General features: G+C 47.3%; 1 protein-coding gene across 7 annotated transcripts in view; it reads right to left on the minus strand.

Annotated features, from left to right (window-relative positions):
• SETD5 (SET domain containing 5) overlaps positions 1-18,354 on the minus strand; it is a 112,448-nt gene that overhangs the window by 16,874 nt on the left and 77,220 nt on the right. For 5 of the 7 annotated variants that reach the window (XM_069736445.1, XM_069736449.1, XM_069736446.1 and 2 more), the window contains 17 exons: positions 17,689-17,915; positions 17,553-17,611; positions 17,019-17,206; positions 14,074-14,112; positions 12,879-13,121; positions 10,399-10,547; positions 10,084-10,201; positions 9,727-9,836; positions 8,478-8,727; positions 8,205-8,279; positions 6,832-7,086; positions 6,242-6,556; positions 5,617-5,859; positions 5,392-5,521; positions 4,789-5,039; positions 4,296-4,352; positions 2,636-3,118 (listed from right to left, as the gene is read on the minus strand). In XM_069736445.1, the coding sequence (XP_069592546.1) occupies positions 2,636-3,118; positions 4,296-4,352; positions 4,789-5,039; positions 5,392-5,521; positions 5,617-5,859; positions 6,242-6,556; positions 6,832-7,086; positions 8,205-8,279; positions 8,478-8,727; positions 9,727-9,836; positions 10,084-10,201; positions 10,399-10,547; positions 12,879-13,121; positions 14,074-14,112; positions 17,019-17,206; positions 17,553-17,611; positions 17,689-17,915 (3,192 nt within the window). The remainder of the gene's footprint in view (positions 1-2,635; positions 3,119-4,295; positions 4,353-4,788; positions 5,040-5,391; positions 5,522-5,616; positions 5,860-6,241; positions 6,557-6,831; positions 7,087-8,204; positions 8,280-8,477; positions 8,728-9,726; positions 9,837-10,083; positions 10,202-10,398; positions 10,548-12,878; positions 13,122-14,073; positions 14,113-17,018; positions 17,207-17,552; positions 17,612-17,688; positions 17,916-18,354) is intronic. The other 2 variants (XM_069736451.1, XM_069736450.1) reach the window with 1 other exon arrangement.

The following is an 18,354-nucleotide window of genomic DNA, read 5'->3' on the forward strand; positions in this document are numbered from 1 at the left end:
ACGGGGGGGACGGAAGACAGGACGGGGGGGACGGAAGACAGGACGGGGGGACGGAAGACAGGACGGGGGGACGGAAGACAGGACGGGGGGACGGAAGACAGGACGGGGGGACGGAAGACAGGACGGGGGGACGGAAGACAGGACGGGGGGACGGAAGACAGGACGGGGGGACGGAAGACAGGACGGGGGGACGGAAGACAGGACGGGGGGACGGAAGACAGGACGGGGGGACGGAAGACAGGACGGGGGGACGGAAGACAGGACGGGGGGACGGAAGACAGGACGGAAGACAGGACGGGGGGACGGAAGACAGGACGGGGGGACGGAAGACAGGACGGGGGGACGGAAGACAGGACGGGGGGACGGAAGACAGGACGGGGGGACGGAAGACAGGACGGGGGGACGGAAGACAGGACGGGGGGACGGAAGACAGGACGGGGGGACGGAAGACAGGACGGGGGGACGGAAGACAGGACGGGGGGACGGAAGACAGGACGGGGGGACGGAAGACAGGACGGGGGGACGGAAGACAGGACGGGGGGACGGAAGACAGGACGGGGGGACGGAAGACAGGACGGGGGGACGGAAGACAGGACGGGGGGACGGAAGACAGGACGGGGGGACGGAAGACAGGACGGGGGGACGGAAGACAGGACGGGGGGACGGAAGACAGGACGGGGGGACGGAAGACAGGACGGGGGGACGGAAGACAGGACGGGGGGACGGAAGACAGGACGGGGGGACGGAAGACAGGACGGGGGGACGGAAGACAGGACGGGGGGACGGAAGACAGGACGGGGGGACGGAAGACAGGACGGGGGGACGGAAGACAGGACGGGGGGACGGAAGACAGGACGGGGGGACGGAAGACAGGACGGGGGGACGGAAGACAGGACGGGGGGACGGAAGACAGGACGGGGGGACGGAAGACAGGACGGGGGGACGGAAGACAGGACGGGGGGACGGAAGACAGGACGGGGGGACGGAAGACAGGACGGGGGGACGGAAGACAGGACGGGGGGACGGAAGACAGGACGGGGGGACGGAAGACAGGACGGGGGGACGGAAGACAGGACGGGGGGACGGAAGACAGGACGGGGGGACGGAAGACAGGACGGGGGGACGGAAGACAGGACGGGGGGACGGAAGACAGGACGGGGGGACGGAAGACAGGACGGGGGGACGGAAGACAGGACGGGGGGACGGAAGACAGGACGGGGGGACGGAAGACAGGACGGGGGGACGGAAGACAGGACGGGGGGACGGAAGACAGGACGGGGGGACGGAAGACAGGACGGGGGGACGGAAGACAGGACGGGGGGACGGAAGACAGGACGGGGGGACGGAAGACAGGACGGGGGGACGGAAGACAGGACGGGGGGACGGAAGACAGGACGGGAGGACGGAAGACAGGACGGGGGGACGGAAGACAGGACGGGGGGACGGAAGACAGGACGGGGGGACGGAAGACAGGACGGGGGGACGGAAGACAGGACGGGGGGACGGAAGACAGGACGGGGGGACGGAAGACAGGACGGGGGGACGGAAGACAGGACGGGGGGACGGAAGACAGGACGGGGGGACGGAAGACAGGACGGGGGGACGGAAGACAGGACGGGGGGACGGAAGACAGGACGGGGGGACGGAAGACAGGACGGGGGGACGGAAGACAGGACGGGGGGACGGAAGACAGGACGGGGGGACGGAAGACAGGACGGGGGGACGGGAGACAGGACGGGGGGACGGGAGACAGGACGGGGGGACGGAAGACAGGACGGGGGGACGGAAGACAGGACGGGGGGACGGAAGACAGGACGGGGGGACGGAAGACAGGACGGGGGGACGGAAGACAGGACGGGGGGACGGAAGACAGGACGGGGGGACGGAAGACAGGACGGGGGGACGGAAGACAGGACGGGGGGACGGAAGACAGGACGGGGGGACGGAAGACAGGACGGGGGGACGGAAGACAGGACGGGGGGACGGAAGACAGGACGGGGGGACGGAAGACAGGATGGAGGGGAGAGGAGGGCTAACGGCAGATCGCCGCTGTCAGTCGGTGGCGGATCGGGGTCTCCAGCCATGGCTGATGATATTGCAGCATCGGCTATGGCTGGATTGTAATATTTCAGCAGTTTGACTTGTGAAATATTACAAACTGCTCTGATTGGCTGTTTCACTTTCAACAGCCAATCAGAGCGATCATAGCCACGTGGGGGCAAAGCCACCCCCCCCCCCCCCCTGGGCTGAAGTACCACTCCCCCTGTTCCTGTAGGTCGGGTGAAATTGGAGTTAACCCTTTCACCCTTTCTGCAGGAACGCGATCATTCTGTGACACAGCATATGCGTCACAGGTCGGATTGGCACCGACTCATGACACAAATGCTGTGTCACAGGTCGGGAAGGGGTTAAAGCAGCAAAACATTTTTCATCATTTTTGACCATAGGAGTGAACGGATGTATCATGGTATTCCCGACTGGGCATTACTGGTGGAAGCGATTTTAGTTGCATGCTGTGAGCAATTTTTGGCTGTAATGTCTGAATGTAGCCTAGTTGCTTCACCATACAGACTGGAAACACATACAGCATCCAGTAAAATTTCTCAGGGTGGAAATTACAAATAATTTCAGTTACCTTTTTCCTTTGAGGCGGATTTTGAGGAGAAGATCTGACCCCCTCACAAGTCCTTTCACTACAAGGAGACATAGATCCCTGTGCGGATTCTTTCATAAGTCCAGAAACAGGCCTGGTGTAATAAGCCTCCACCGGAGATCCACAGTACATGTCTGATTGGGAAGGCTTTCTTTCTCCTACAAGAGGGGACCCTCGTAATGAGCCATCAGCCCGTGGCATCGCGTTCAAAGGGGAGAAAGCATACATTAAATTGAACTCAGTCCGGAAAGTCTGTTCTGAATTTCTTAGCAGCGTTGACCCTTCCCCTCCTTTTCCTAAAACACTCGCTTCTGACGTGCCACTGAAGGGCATAGACGCGGTCGGAGACTGAGACGCGAGATCGCCGGGACCGGTACTGACGGTGGTTGGGAGTTCCTGGCAACTCTCCATCGATATCTCCAAGAAACTGGCCTTTGGTACATCCACATCCGTCCGGAGACAAGGCTGGAAGATGAGAGGCACATGATGAACAGAAAATCACAAACGGGGACCAAATCTTATATTAACTTCTAAAGGCCTTGCTTATTCTGAGCTTTGAGGACTTAGCAATTATTTTTATTACTCTTTATTAAGAACGAGTGCAGTTTATTTGATGATGTACCCATTACGAGGGCTTGCTTTTAGTGGGCAAATCAAATATTTTTACTGAGTGTGTGTTACACTTATTTTGCGGGAGATGGTAATTTTTTATTTTTGCAACTGATAAGTGCTATGTTAGCGTTATTCTAGGGGGTCAGTATGATATATTTTTAGGTGGTTTTTTTTTGTACTTTTATCCGATAAAATCCAATAAAAAAAAAATAATAATTCGCTTCTATCAGCCAATCCCGAGACCCACATTTTTTTTCTTTTACTGCTAAGCAGAGTTGAGTGAGGACTATTACTTTTTTTTTTTTTCTGGACGCGTTTGTGTGTTTCCAGGAACATCAGATTTCTAATTTTAGCACTTATCCTAGCTTTTTGGAGGCAGGCATTTGGAGGCTTATGGTTGCATAGGTTGAAAAAACACCTAGGTGCAACAAGTACAACCGGTCTCCATTTATACATTTTGTCACTAATTTAACTATAACCCCCAATGTAATGTGTATCGAGGAAATCATCCAGCCCTTGTATAAAAGCTGTCATAGTGTTGGCCATTATCACCTCATGTGGTCGGTATTCCAGTCTGACTGCTCTTACTGTAAAGAACCCTTTCCTATGTAGCTGCTGGAATTGCATTTCTTCCACCCGCAATGAGTGCCCGTCTTTCTTCCACCGTATGGGTTAACTAGTGTGACTATTTTTGTAGCTGGGGACGGTACAAATGTCTAGATGCAAATAAAGCACTTCATTGCTTTTTCTTTATATAAATAACTTCGTTAAGGGAAAGGGTTTTTTTTTGGTCTACATATTTTAGAATTTTTATATATTTTTAGCCCCACGTGGGAACGTTAGATAAAAGCCAAAATATTATTAAAATCACTGATTCTCTATAGTGGTGTCTTGACCTCATGCTCAATGCTGATCGAGTGTTAGAGGTTTTCGTTTTCATTCTCATGAATGGAAAATAATACACATATTCATCCACCTTTCTTCCCCCCACAGCGTCCATTGTGAGCAATTGACAAATTAGTTTAAGTACCTCGGGTGACACGGACTCGGGCCGGTGCGCTGGGGAGCTCTCGGGGGAGGATATGTTCTAGGAGGAGAATAGAAATTGTTATTTAGGATCAAAATTTAAGAAAAAAAAAGTTAACAATAAGCAAAGTAAATGAAACATTTAGCCACTAGGCATTTGCAGCAAATAAAATAACCTGCATTGGTTGAGCTATGTTCACATGCGCACTGTGAAAAAATGAAGACCTCGATGAGCGGCAACAGGGTGTTACTTGGATCAATAGTTTGACCGACATAATGATCATGATCCATTATCAATAGAAGCCAAGGAATAAAACTGACAGAGATGGTATAGTACAGAACTTGGGCATCTCCGAAGCTCCATGGACAATGAACAGAGTGGTGCCAAGCAAGTGCAGTAACCGGCATGTTCTCGGGATCAGCAAAGTTATGGGAATAACTCTTTAGAGAAATGCTCAAGTTAATCTGCAAGCAATGGACAGGGTAGCATCCGTTACCTCAAACTGTAGTGGAGTATTACAGCGACTAGCAGCAAGAGACGGGATGGGAGAGAACACAAGTCCGTATCCGTATCGGGATTCTTCTTCGCCGTGAAGGGAAGAGCTGGGCGTAGTCTGCATTGGACTTAGAGAGTCTGTCGTCACAGAGTTAGGAAGTGCGGGAGGATACGGCACAGGACTGGATAACATCGCCGAATGTTCTTCTAGGACATATTTCATCTTCCATTTTTTAAAAGGAGCTGTAATTTCTTCAAAAAGCAAAAAAAAAGTAATCAAAACTTGTGAAAGGGAGAAAAGGCTAGATAACAGTCGGGTGCCAGATTGCTCTGCTAATAGGTGATATTCTGTGTGCACAATCACGTTCCCATCACAATCATCATCACAATCATCTTCCCTCTCCTAGTGTATCCTCACCCACCCCCTGCAGACTGTGAGCCCTCGCGGGCAGGGTCCTCCCTCCTTATGTACTCGTGTGCCTTGTTATCTGCTCATGTTTAATGTATTTGTCTATATTTGCCCCGTATTCACATGTAAAGCGCCATGGAATAAATGGCGCTATAAAAATGTATAATAATAATAATAATAATCACAGTCTCCTACCTGTATTGGTTCTGCTATTATCGCTGGAAGAGGTGGAGTTCTCGTTGCTTTGGTATAAAGGTTGGGCTGTGTCCTGAGCGGAGCTCGCGGGCTGTGAGAAATCGTCATCCATGGCTTGTTTAATCCAGCGCTGAAGAAATAAAAAAGCAGGTTTTAATGGAAGTGCCTGTAGCTTGATCAAAGCAAACTGGAGAGAAAAAAAAAAAAAAAAAGAATGGCACAAACCTTTTTACATGATCCATAAGTGCCATCCACCTTTGGAGGTCTTCTTCGCCTTTCTGGCATAAATGGAGACACAAAGCGTATGTAGTGTTTAGGAGCTGTGCAGATGGACGGGGAATGGGATAGTCCAGGGAGCATGTTAAGGGTGGTCGCCAAAACTGTGGGATCCGTTGTAATCCGCAAAGGGTGATCAATGGGGCTGTCCTGCTTCTCTACCTTATCATTTAACCACTCTGTAACTAGGTACTGGAGAAGAAAGACATAGGATTAATTTCAATGTGCTGGGTGATGTTGGTCAACTCCAATTACGGCATTTTAAAGGGTTATTCCCAAGATAGTCAGTTATCCCTTATCCTTAGATGATTGCTCAACCTCCATTCCAGTAATTGTCTATTAAGCAGCCGGAGGAACCTAGCACAGCACTCAGCTTCTCCTATACATCCCATAGACTATGAATGGTGCGGAGGTCAAGCAGGAGCCCCTGCACTCCATTCAAGTTCCATTAAAGCCGCGCTTTTGGTATCCCTGAGGCCGGACCTCAGCTAGCAGTAAATTTACCCCTATTTCTGTGGATATGGGATGTCTTACTATTTTGGGAATAACCCTTTAACATAAAAGTTTTACTAACCTTTTTAGCTTTATGATATTTAAGGCCAGACCGTGTTGGCTGGGTCACTGCCTGGGTAACGGCAGGGGACTCTGAGCCTTGCTGTACATCCGCTAATCCCAGATTGTCTATATTTCCGGGCTCGGTTGTGGCAGAACTTGCAATCCCTTCCTCCGGCACTGGGGGCGCCAGCTCTACTTGCTGAGCTACAGCTTGCCTTTGCCTTCTCAACCTTTGTGCTGAGGCACTGCGGTACCTAGACATGCGGCTTTTTGGACGAGGCCTGGTGGATTTTGGTGGTATGGGTTTAGGGGCAGGTTTCTCTGTGTTCACGTCCTAGGTAAGCAAATAGAACAGATTAATATAATGGTATGTATGTACAGCTAACCTTAAGTGGTCATAAAAAAATAGATGGGTTTAATTCACAATTTCACGCGGCAAACCATAAACCCCAAATGCATCAGATCAAGAAGTCAATGAGCAATATTACTGCCACTGAATGATTGGTGTGCTTTATTAAATTATGTATTGCAACAGCCAACGATTAAAGGCAGTAAAATATGGTAGAAAGTGTGGCAGGCACTTACACAAATCCCAACGCATTTACTCACCAGTGCCTGAGAGGATCTCCGCGTGTTCACACCTGGGGTAGGGTTGGGTACCGGCTCTACATCCATGGGACTTTCAGGTTCAGGCTCTGGATCATCTGTTTGGGATGTAGGATCTACTGTCACTTGGACTTCGGGAACAGATGGCGCCTCACTTTCGACAGCAGCTTGTTCCACGGGTTGATCTTTGCGTCGCCTTCTTCGATCAATGCTTTCAGATATGTGAAGAGGAAGATCTGACTTCTTGTCATCTCTCGACTACAAGAAAAAAAAATATATAGCTCCGAAATACTGAAATTCTGGCCATCAGGTCCCCCATTAGGTAAGTGGTTGTCTAGATTGGAACCCTTCATTATTGAATGAAACTCAATATCCCGCAAATATACATGTACCACCAGTTACAAAGCAGGAGTGTGCTCAATAATCGCCTTCTTACATACATTGCAGGTTCTCTATCTTCTCAGACTGGCCGCTGTCCATGCTGTAGACCATCCATATTTATGCCCTAGGACCCTCCTATCCAGCCCTATAGTCTCACATCACATCCTGTAATACAGACTCCCATACTTCAGATGGGGGCCTATAAGACAGCACAAGACCTCGTCTCCTAGTGCATGGATATGATCAATCTTCAGCAAAGTCCATGTCTGCCCTTGAAGACGAAGACATATTTCATTCTTATGCTTCTCTTTTTTTTTCTTCCTCCTGCTTTGAAGATGTATTTTATCTTTCCGCTGACATAACCATATAATAAGGGTTCGCTGTCTAATGTACAAGTTGTAGTATTTAATAGTTTTTAATTGTGTCATTCACTTTTCAACATAATGGGGTAGAAAAGAAAAAAAAAAAAAATTTTGATATTGTATTTTGGGCTGTATTTTTAAGATCCTCACTTTGCTGTAAAAAAAAACAAAACAAAAAAAACCACCGTTTCCATCACTATACTTTGAGAACCGTAACTTTTTCCCCCCACTCCACAGAGCTTTATCAGGGATTATTCTTGCGGTATGAGTTGCAGTTTATATTTGGTACCATTTTAAGGTCCATTTCTTTATGGTAATCACATATATCGTCGGCATATTCTGCAGCGCTTTGCAGATATCATCGCTGTTCCCATTGGGGCTCACAATCTACAATCCCTATCAGTATGTCTTTGGAGTGTGGGAAGGAAACCCACGCAAACTCGGGGAGAAGATACAAACCCACAGAGCCGCCATGTTCTACCCCCAGAACTAACAAGCTGCCTCTACTGTAAATGTACAGCAGTGTCACCAATGGGTTAAAAGATTCTGCAAAAAACAATTACTGAGCACACTAACGCAGTATAATTTGTTTTATACACTAATAATATAGGGGGCAGGAAGGTGACAACTAACCCTTCTCGTCCTTGACACTTTTTCCACCTCTTCCTCTTTAGCTCCTTCGCATTCAACGGTCGCGTCAACTTCCGTCTGCGGAGAACAAAGCTTTATTTATTAGACTTATGTTATTGCACACAAACTGCAAAACCAAAGCAGACGAGGGAAGGGTTTCACACGGCATATATACTCTAAGGTAATGTATGTGGGGCAAGAGGCCTCACTAATGTTTAGAGCAGACAATCTGTTTATGCTATTAAAGCATATGGACACCTTGTCATCAGACATTACCTTATGGCCACCAGTGATGGCATCGGTGGCAGGAGCTTCTGCGGCTTCATCGGTTTGGTTATTAGCGCTTTCATCCACCACAAAACCCTGCTGTTCTAACTCTCTCCTCCGAGCTTTGCGGTGCCTCGTCTCTGCGCCTATGGACAGTGGAGGGGTAGCAGGAGGCGGAAAGTCTCCGGTGACAGGATTCCTCTTCTGGACGGGGCAATTCCGGTTGCCTTTGTGACAGGCACAATCTACCTTGTAACTGCTACAATACGCAAAGGCAGACATATGAATTAACTAATGGTCTAACAAATCAAAGAAGTCACCTATTTTTCATCACAAATATTACTGATAATGTTACTTTGTGCATACAAGTCAGCTAAAAAGTGGCAAACTCTTAACTTTCTGCAGTATCTAATTTCTGTACAAGTTAGATCTGTTTTACACCACTCCATCTGACGCTCAGCATTGTGCTTGGTGATGTACAGGAAGCTACCAACGAGGGCGCCGTGTCTGTGCTGATGTTATACCAGAGGCGTTCTGGACTCTGCAGTTACGGGGTCAGCAGAGCGGTGGTGACTATTCTGTGCCCTCTGCTCCTCAGCTCTCGGCCCCCACTTTAATTTTACGGGGTCTCCATTTCGTGGCTGAGTTGCTGCGGCTCCTTCCACTTCTCAATAATATCACTCACAGGTGATGGGGGAAGATTCAAGAGGAAGAAATGTCATGAACGGACTTGTTATCCAAGTGGCTCCTATTACAGGACCATGGTGGTGTCAGTGAGCACTGCACCACTGGCCGTCACATGGTAATAAAGATGGCATGGTTGGGGGGTGGATTTTTTTGCATGGGGGGGGGGGAAAGGGGGCAACAGGATGTTATGCATGGGAGGGGGGCAACAGAGGCAGATGTCACACATGGGGGGGGGGGGGGGGACAACAGGGCTGGATGTTACGCACAGGGGGCAACGTGATTGAAAGTAAAACCTGAATTCAGTGAACAAAATGTGTCAATACTTTTCCATATAGCATGTTTAACATATACATTAATACCGCATTCACACATCAGTGCATCACGGACCAAGTACGGTCCATATATGGGTCTACTGACTTGAACTTGATAGCTTTACATATGCCTATGAGTCTGTCAAGTTCAGCCAAAGAATCTGTGCTCGGATCGTGATATACAGATGTGTGAATGCAGCATTAACTGAAGTCTAATAAGTGACACCTGCTGTTGTAAAATGAGGATTGAAAACACTTACCAGTTACTGTACTCAAAGTCAAAGGCAATGGTGACCTCGGTATCTTTTGCAATAGCAGCGATGGCATAAATGCACAGGTGAACCATCCCATCCGCAATCACGTGCCGGACCTGGAATAAGAAGAGTGAGAAACTATTAGGGGGACTCTGCTTGAGCCTTCATTCCAGATAAGTGGATTTTCAGAAGTTATGGTAAGCACATGCCAAGCGTTCATACATATGAGGGACATGAATGTCAGCCAAGCGAGAGCTCGGCTAAGAGCCAGCGCATGTGCACGGCTTCAGCTTTTAGCAAGCCCACGAGTTCGGAAACAACTGCTAGACAAACGAAGGTGGTATCATTTGAGCTGCCTCTTACCTCAGCATTGGGTGTACAGGAACGTCTGATAAATCTGGCATCGTTACCGAAAGTCCGAGCATCCACGCACATTTCCAAACCATTAAACTTGGAGTAAAACAGCACAAAGGGATACGGTCTGTTGTAGACAAAAAAAATCCAATGAAAGGTATAGTTAAATACAGTCATGAGAAAAAATGGGACTCACGCTCATTAGTACGGTCAGTGTTCTTAAACTCAGGTTTACTTTACAGTTTTTCAATACATAAATTAAAATTGCATAAAGTAAGGCAGCCGTCCTATACAAGAACTTCCAACCGTTTATTATCTACTTACTTTTTGAAAAAGTGTCCATTGACCTCAAACTGCTGCCGTAACATAACTTTGCCCCGGTATTCAATCACAAGAGTGTTTACTGGCAAGTCCTTGGAGGCACGCAGGATTTTACGATGTTTCTGCACACGTGCCACCCTCCCCAGGTGAAACTGAAATAAGACATTTTGAAAAATGAAGACAAGATAACACGGCACCACTACTGTTTGAAAACCCAAAATCTCCACAGCTACTTGTCGCTGCTGTGCCGTATACGCCTGGTAAAAGGACACTCGGGTTTCAGTAATGTATAAGTCCAAAATGAAGAAAAACAGAAGTGCACTCACCGGTCCTGAAAAACACCAATCCTTTATTTAGAACATGTGCACGTGACAACAGGGAGAACGTGGACAGAAAGGACGACGGCCGTTTCGTGCTGCCACGCTTCTACGGGTCATCAGGCTCCCTGTTGTCACCTGCACATGACCCGTAGAAGCGCAGCAACACGAAACGGCCCTACGGGTCCTGATGACCCGTAGAAGCACGAAACGGCCCTACGGGTCCTGATGACCCGTAGAAGCGCGGCAGCACGAAACGGCCCTACGGGTCCTGATGACCCATAGAAGCGCGGCAGCACGAAACGGTCGTCGTCCTTTCTGTCCACGCTCTCCCTGTTGTCACCTGCACATGTTCTAAATAAAGGATTGGTGTTTTTCAGGACCGGTGAGTGCACTTCTGTTTTTTCTTCATTTTGGAAATAAGATATTTATCAGCTTTCCTATGTACTGTTGTACAAAGAGCAGGTACCAGAAAATATACGGTAGATACAAAGCACTTGTCTAAATAACTCTGAAGGGTACGTAAACTCTGTAGGCCAAGATAGACTTGACCTCAAGTCGGGAGTAAAATTCTTTTAATGCGATTTACAAAAAACATCAATGTTTCCTTATGAGGGGAAAAAAAACGGTGCAGATTGGCTGGAATGACCCCAAGGATCACAACACTGTTTCCAAATAGAGATTCATTGACTCTTTAGTAAAATTATGATGTCGCCTGGTTTTGTCCCATTACTAAAACTCATCACGTATACAAATGCTGGGGGGCTAGCAGAGCACAGTGCACTTTTCTGCTTTTAATGGTAGTCCACATGCAACTAATGTGGTGTTAATGGGGCATTTCACAGTCCCTTCCCCTAGGATCGGTGGGGGTCATACTTTAAATGATCAGCAAGTAATCACCTATCCTTTGGATATGTGTTGAAGGATAAAATTCAACCAGAGGATAGGTGTTAACTTGCAGATCGGTGACGGTCTGGCAATCAAGACACTCACTGATCCCAAATGTAAAGCTTTTACGTGCCCGAGTACACCTGCAACCAACTGATAGGATCCACATCTATCTTGAGAATGGAGCACCCCAACACACGCTGCGTTTAGAAGGGAGGTGCTGGGAATTCTTAGATAAATGGCCAGGTAACTCGACAAGATCTTTACAGACAGGTTTGCGAGACAGATGCGAATGCCATAGGTGAGCTCTGAATTCTACTACCATTAATGGATGTGCCTTAAAGGGAACCTGTCACCCCGAAAATCGCGGGTGAGGTAATCCCACCGGCATCAGGGGCTTATCTGCAGCATTCTGTAATGCTGTAGATAAGCCCCCGATGTTACCTGAAAAAGGAGAAAAAGACGTTAGATTATACTCACCCAGGGGCGGTCCCGCTGCTGGTCAGGTCGGATGGGCGTCTCCAGTCCGCTCCGGCGCCTCCTATCTTCTTTCCATGACGTCCTCTCCTGATCTTCAGCCACGGCTCCGGCGCAGGCGTACTTTGCTCTGCCCTCTTGAGGGCAGAGGATAGTACTGCAGTGCGCAGGCGCCGGAAAGGTCAGAGGCCCGGTGCCTGCGCACTGCAGTACTTTGTCTGCCCTCAACAGGGCAGAGCAAAGTACGCCTGCGCCGGAGCCGTGGCTGAAGATCAGAAGAGGACGTCATGGAAAGAAGATAGGAGGCGCCGCAGCGGACCGGAGACGCCCATCCGACCTGACCAGCAGCGGGACCGCCCCTGGGTGAGTATAATCTAACGTCTTTTTCTCCTTTTTCAGGTAACATCGGGGGCTTATCTACAGCATTACAGAATGCTGCAGATAAGCCCCTGATGCCAGTGGGATTACCTCACCCGCGATTTTCGGGGTGACAGGTTCCCTTTAAATGTATTAGAGGGGGGTAACCCCCTTTAAGCCTCGTTCAAACATCTGTGACCAGACCACAATGCAGGGACTGGCCATAGGTCTCCTGACCAGTGTGACAGCTGCATAGAATTAAATGAAGCAGTCACGCTCGAGTCGAGAGAGCCGCGGCCAGTCCGTGCATTAACAGTCTGTGCTCTGGCCGATTGGTACGGACGTTTGAATGAGTCTTTAAGTGCATGTCTAAAAGTTAGCATATTGAAAAAAAAATGGTAACACGGTACGTAAAAAATTTGACAAGTGCAAAATGGCATATACCTGCATCTGAGATCCTACGACTGTGTTGTTACAAGACAGCTCAGTCTTCTTGATGGTTTCGGGCAGCTCTGCTTTTCCGACCAGGTCTTTGTTAGAGCGCACGTGTCTCTCCAGAAGGTTTTGCATGTCTGCACTATACTGGTTAGTAAAAGCCTCCTCATACTGGTCAGTCCACAGCCGGATTCTGTTCTCCCAGCCCTCCGTGGTGTTTTCATCCAATGTGTGAGCATCCGAAGGTGAATTCTGAAGAAAGAAAAATAGATATAAATATAGTAAGATAAAATTAATTCTCTACGTACATTAACTTTCAAAAACTAACGATTGTTTAAATCAGGTTTTTGTGCTAAATGTGTCTTAAAAACACCCTGGCAAAGTTTTTTTCCCATATCACAAGCTGTATTAAAACTAAGAAGTAGAAATCTTGTAATTTTCACACGAACCGTTGAGCCTGCCTTCATGTTTCAGCAAATTCACACATACAATAACAGCAATGAGCAGACTCCGACCCTATCCTTTGTAATGAAGCACCTAATGAGATGAGCATGTGAAGAAAGGGGGATTCGTGACATTGCGACTTTTGACTGGTGGATTCTGGGTCATCAGCAGTGTTACCTGTTACTGTAACCCTGCCTGTAAAGATAAGGAGACTGCTGTAAACTCTGAAAGGACCAGAAGCAGGAGTCTAAAAAGCCCTAGTGTGCAGTGTGAAAATTGCAAGTTTAATCATTTTAATTAAACTTAATGATTTTTTTTTAAACAAACGCATGTAACACAAGAACCTGATTTAAAATAAGTCATTTTCTGATGATACATCCCCCAAAGCATGAGACTCATCATCTGTTTATGTGATGCATACTGTGGGGTCTATGGAGGGGTCTTCCTCATCAGGTGTGTGCTAGTTTCAGTCACATTTGCGTTCAGAGCCTCCTTCGCAGATTCCTTCAAATAAAGCTGGAAACAAACAGAGCGGCATTCTGCCTTGTGCAGTTAAATATCAGACAATAATGGAATCCCAAAGGACTCCCATATTAGTCAAAGGAGTCTGTGAGGCTCGGCTGGTGTCTGTAATGTGACTCATACGTAGGATTAGATGCAAGTATCCAAATGCAAAACTAAAACTTCAAAAACTATCAGAAAACATCACTGTATACAGAAGCCTACAAAGTGTGCATCTCCATTTTTCTGGTTGACTCACCTTCATTCGTAAAGACTTGCGGGAACCTTCCCGAAAAGCCTGAAACAGTTAGAGAACATATTAATAATTAGAAATAAAATTACGTATTAATATTACATCTTTTGCAGAGCCCTGCTGCTCGCTGCTGAAAAATCAAGGTCAGTGCAAATCCTTGAGGAATACAGGTCCTTCTCAAAAAATTAGCATATAGTGTTAAATTTCATTATTTACCATAATGTAATGATTACAATTAAACTTTCATATATTATAGATTCATTATCCACCAACTGAAATTTGTCAGGTCTTTTATTGTTTTAATACTGATGATTTTGGCATACAACTCCTGATAACCCAAAAAACCTGTCTCAATAAATTAGCATATCAAGAAAAGGTTCTCTAAACGACCTATTACCCTAATCTTCTGAATCAACTAATTAACTCTAAACACATGCAAAAGATACCTGAGGCTTTTATAAACTCCCTGCCTGGTTCATTACTCAAAACCCCCATCATGGGTAAGACTAGCGACCTGACAGATGTCAAGAAGGCCATCATTGACACCCTCAAGCAAGAGGGTAAGACCCAGAAAGAAATTTCTCAACAAATAGGCTGTTCCCAGAGTGCTGTATCAAGGCACCTCAATGGTAAGTCTGTTGGAAGGAAACAATGTGGCAGAAAACGCTGTACAACGAGAAGAGGAGACCGGACCCTGAGGAAGATTGTGGAGAAGGACCGATTCCAGACCTTGGGGAACCTGAGGAAGCAGTGGACTGAGTCTGGTGTGGAAACATCCAGAGCCACCGTGCACAGGCGTGTGCAGGAAATGGGCTACAGGTGCCGCATTCCCCAGGTAAAGCCACTTTTGAACCATAAACAGCGGCAGAGGCGCCTGACCTGGGCTACAGAGAAGCAGCACTGGACTGTTGCTAAGTGGTCCCAAGTACTTTTTTCTGATGAAAGCAAATTTTGCATGTCATTCGGAAATCAAGGTGCCAGAGTCTGGAGGAAGACTGGGGAGAAGGAAATGCCAAAATGCCTGAAGTCCAGTGTCAAGTACCCACAGTCAGTGATGGTGTGGGGTGCCATATCAGCTGCTGGTGTTGGTCCACTGTGTTTCATCAAGGGCAGGGTCAATGCAGCTAGCTATCAGGAGATTTTGGAGCACTTCATGCTTCCATCGGCTGAAATGCTTTATGGAGATGAAGATTTCATTTTTCAGCACGACCTGGCACCTGCTCACAGTGCCAAAACCACTGGTAAATGGTTTACTGACCATGGTATTACTGTGCTCAATTGGCCTGCCAACTCTCCTGACCTGAACCCCATAGAGAATCTGTGGGATATTGTGAAGAGAAAGTAGAGAGACGCAAGACCCAACACTCTGGATGAGCTTAAGGCCGCTATTGAAGCATCCTGGGCCTCCATAACATCTCAGCAGTGTCACAGGCTGATTGCCTCCATGCCACGCCGCATTGAAGCAGTCATTTCTGCCAAAGGATTCCCGACCAAGTATTGAGTGCATAACTGAACATTATTATTTGATGGTTTTTTTGTTTGTTATTAAAAAACACTTTTATTTGATTGGATGGGTGAAATATGCTAATTTATTGAGACAGGTTTTTGGGTTATCAGGAGTTGTATGCCAAAATCATCAGTATTAAAACAATAAAAGACCTGACAAATTTCAGTTGGTGGATAATGAATCTATAATATATGAAAGTTTAATTGTAATCATTACATTATGGTAAATAATGAAATTTAACACTATATGCTAATTTTTTGAGAAGGACCTGTATGTTGCCCATAGGCGAAGATGTTAAAAAACACACAGTTTCCACTTTTCTGCAGGAGGCTTCTGTACTGAAGAGCAAAGCACACTACCCGAACCCAGACAGCTGAGAATAGGGAATACTGAAATCCACCATCCTAAAAAGACACTTGCTTGGCCTTTGCCAGTTGAATGGAGACCTATGGATTTGTGTAGCCTACACTCCGGGTACATATATCAGCTTGAGTTTAGCTCTAAGGGTTAGCGAATGCAATTAAAATCATCAGGGGCACATGTGTAAAAAAAAAAAAATCATGTTTATGGCAAACTTAAAGGGGTTGTTCAGGACTACAATCATTATTAGCGATCATTAAGGTACTGGCACACAGTGGCACTTTGATCGCTAAGACGGAACGATCCGTGACGTTCCAGCGATATCGTTATGATCTCGCTGTGTCTGACACGCTACTGCGATCAGGGACCCCGCTGAGAATCGTACGTCGTAGCAGATTGTTTGAAACTTTCTTTCGTCGCTGGATCTCCCGCTGACATCGCTGAATCGGCGTGTGTGATGCCGATTCAGCGATGTCTTCACTGGTAACCAGGGTAAACATCGGGTTACTAAGCGCAGGGCCGCGCTTAGTAACCCGATGTTTACCCTGGTTACCAGCGTAAACGTAAAAAAACAAACACTACATACTTACCTTCCGTGTCTGTCCTCCGGCGCTGTGCTTCTCTGCACTGGCTGTGAGCGCCGGCCAGCCGGAAAGCACAGCGGTGACATCACCGCTCTGCTTTACGGCTGACCGGCGCTGACAGTGCAGAGGAAAGCACAGCGCCGGAGGACAGACACGGAATGTAAGGATGTAGTGTTTGTTTTTTTTACGTTTACGCTGGTAACCAGGGTAAACATCGGGTTACTAAGCGCGGCCCTGCGCTTAGTAACCAGATGTTTGCCCTGGTTACCCGGGGACTTCGGGATCGTTGGTCGCTGGAGAGCTGTCTGTGTGACAGCTCTCCAGCGACCACACAGCGACGAAACAACGACGCTGCAGCGATCGGCATCGTTGTCGTATCGCTGCAGCGTTGTTTCAGTGTGACGGTACCCTTAGGATAGGTCACACAAATCCAATCAGTGGGGGGTCCAACAGATGGCACCCCTCTGATCAGCTGTCAGCTATTTTTTTTGTTGGCTTACCTTAATTTTTTTGGTTTTAGGAGTATTTCGAGCTTTTTCTGTATTTTTCTTCCTCTTTTTTGGTTTACTTCGTCGAACTCTGTTGACTGTGAGAGTGATGCTTGTTGGCGTGTGCTGGGTGGCCGTATAAAGGACTGTGGATGGAGAAAGCTCCTCATCCCAACTTTCAGTAGCGCTGCTCTCACCCCCTATATGGGAGAAAATATTTGCAAAAAACAAGTTACAGGCTGACGAAGCACCTTCGTAATATACTCTGGAATCGATTCCTAGGTTTTGCACCTAGAGACGATTTAGGACAAAAGCTTTGCAATGAGCTACAGTTTTCAGCCATTAGAAGTAAACAAAAAAGTCCATTTCCTGACTGCAAAGATCATAAGGTCCATGTTCAGACCCCAAAGCCTGTACTGACTGCAGTTATCCTAATCCTAAGAGCCACGTGGCTGTATACGGATTGCTGAAGTGACTGATCAGCAAGCGCACCTAGGGTTGGGGGCTGGAGATGGAAACGATCCGGTCTGCTACTGGCAGACTTACCCGAGACATTGTCCTGCTTCCGACGATTGAGCTGAATAACTTTTCCTCTATTTACACCCCTGTGATGGGAAGACCGAAAATGGGTTAGTGCACTTCAAACAATTTGCTGTAGAAAAGTAATAAGATGACGACTTACCTGCATTTCTCGCATTTTGCAAGAAACCCGTCAGCAGAGTTATTGCAGTGGCACCAGCTGTGGACCCGCTCTCCCTCAGAAGAAGTATCGCTGTCTCCAGTATTCTCCTCTTCAGGTGAGTGGACGCCATTGAGTTCTGCGCGTGGGATTATAGCTTGGACAGGTGGGGAGGCGGGAGGCGTTGGTGGCGGAGGAGCTCCGTAATTGTGATCCTGTAAAGTGGGCGACTGGAGTTTAACCCAAAAGTTTACAATGTAAAAAATGAAAATAGACGGATAGGCTCCCTTTTCCAACACAATTGAAACATCCTAGTATTTTATAAATCTGCTTATGACTTCTGCACGAAGGAGCAGAGTCTGCAATCACCCTTATGGGGTAGAGGTCAAAAGGGAACTTCAGTCTACCGAACGGTGCAGGAGCCAGTGTCCACCAATCGAATACCAATGGCCTATCCTAAATGTAGGCCATCATTATCAAAGTCCTGAGGAAAAAACTTTATTCCCTTAAATCACTTTGCAAATTTTTAATTTTTTGCACTTTGTGTTTTTTTCCTCTCCTTCTTCCAAGAACCATAACTTTTTTTTATTCTTCAGTCGAAATAACTGTACGAAGGCTTATTTTCTTGCGGGACAAGTTACAGATGTGAACGCAGTCATTCACTTTGCA

Source organism: Ranitomeya imitator, chromosome 8 (assembly GCF_032444005.1).
Source record: "Ranitomeya imitator isolate aRanImi1 chromosome 8, aRanImi1.pri, whole genome shotgun sequence".
NCBI lineage: Eukaryota > Metazoa > Chordata > Amphibia > Anura > Dendrobatidae > Ranitomeya > Ranitomeya imitator.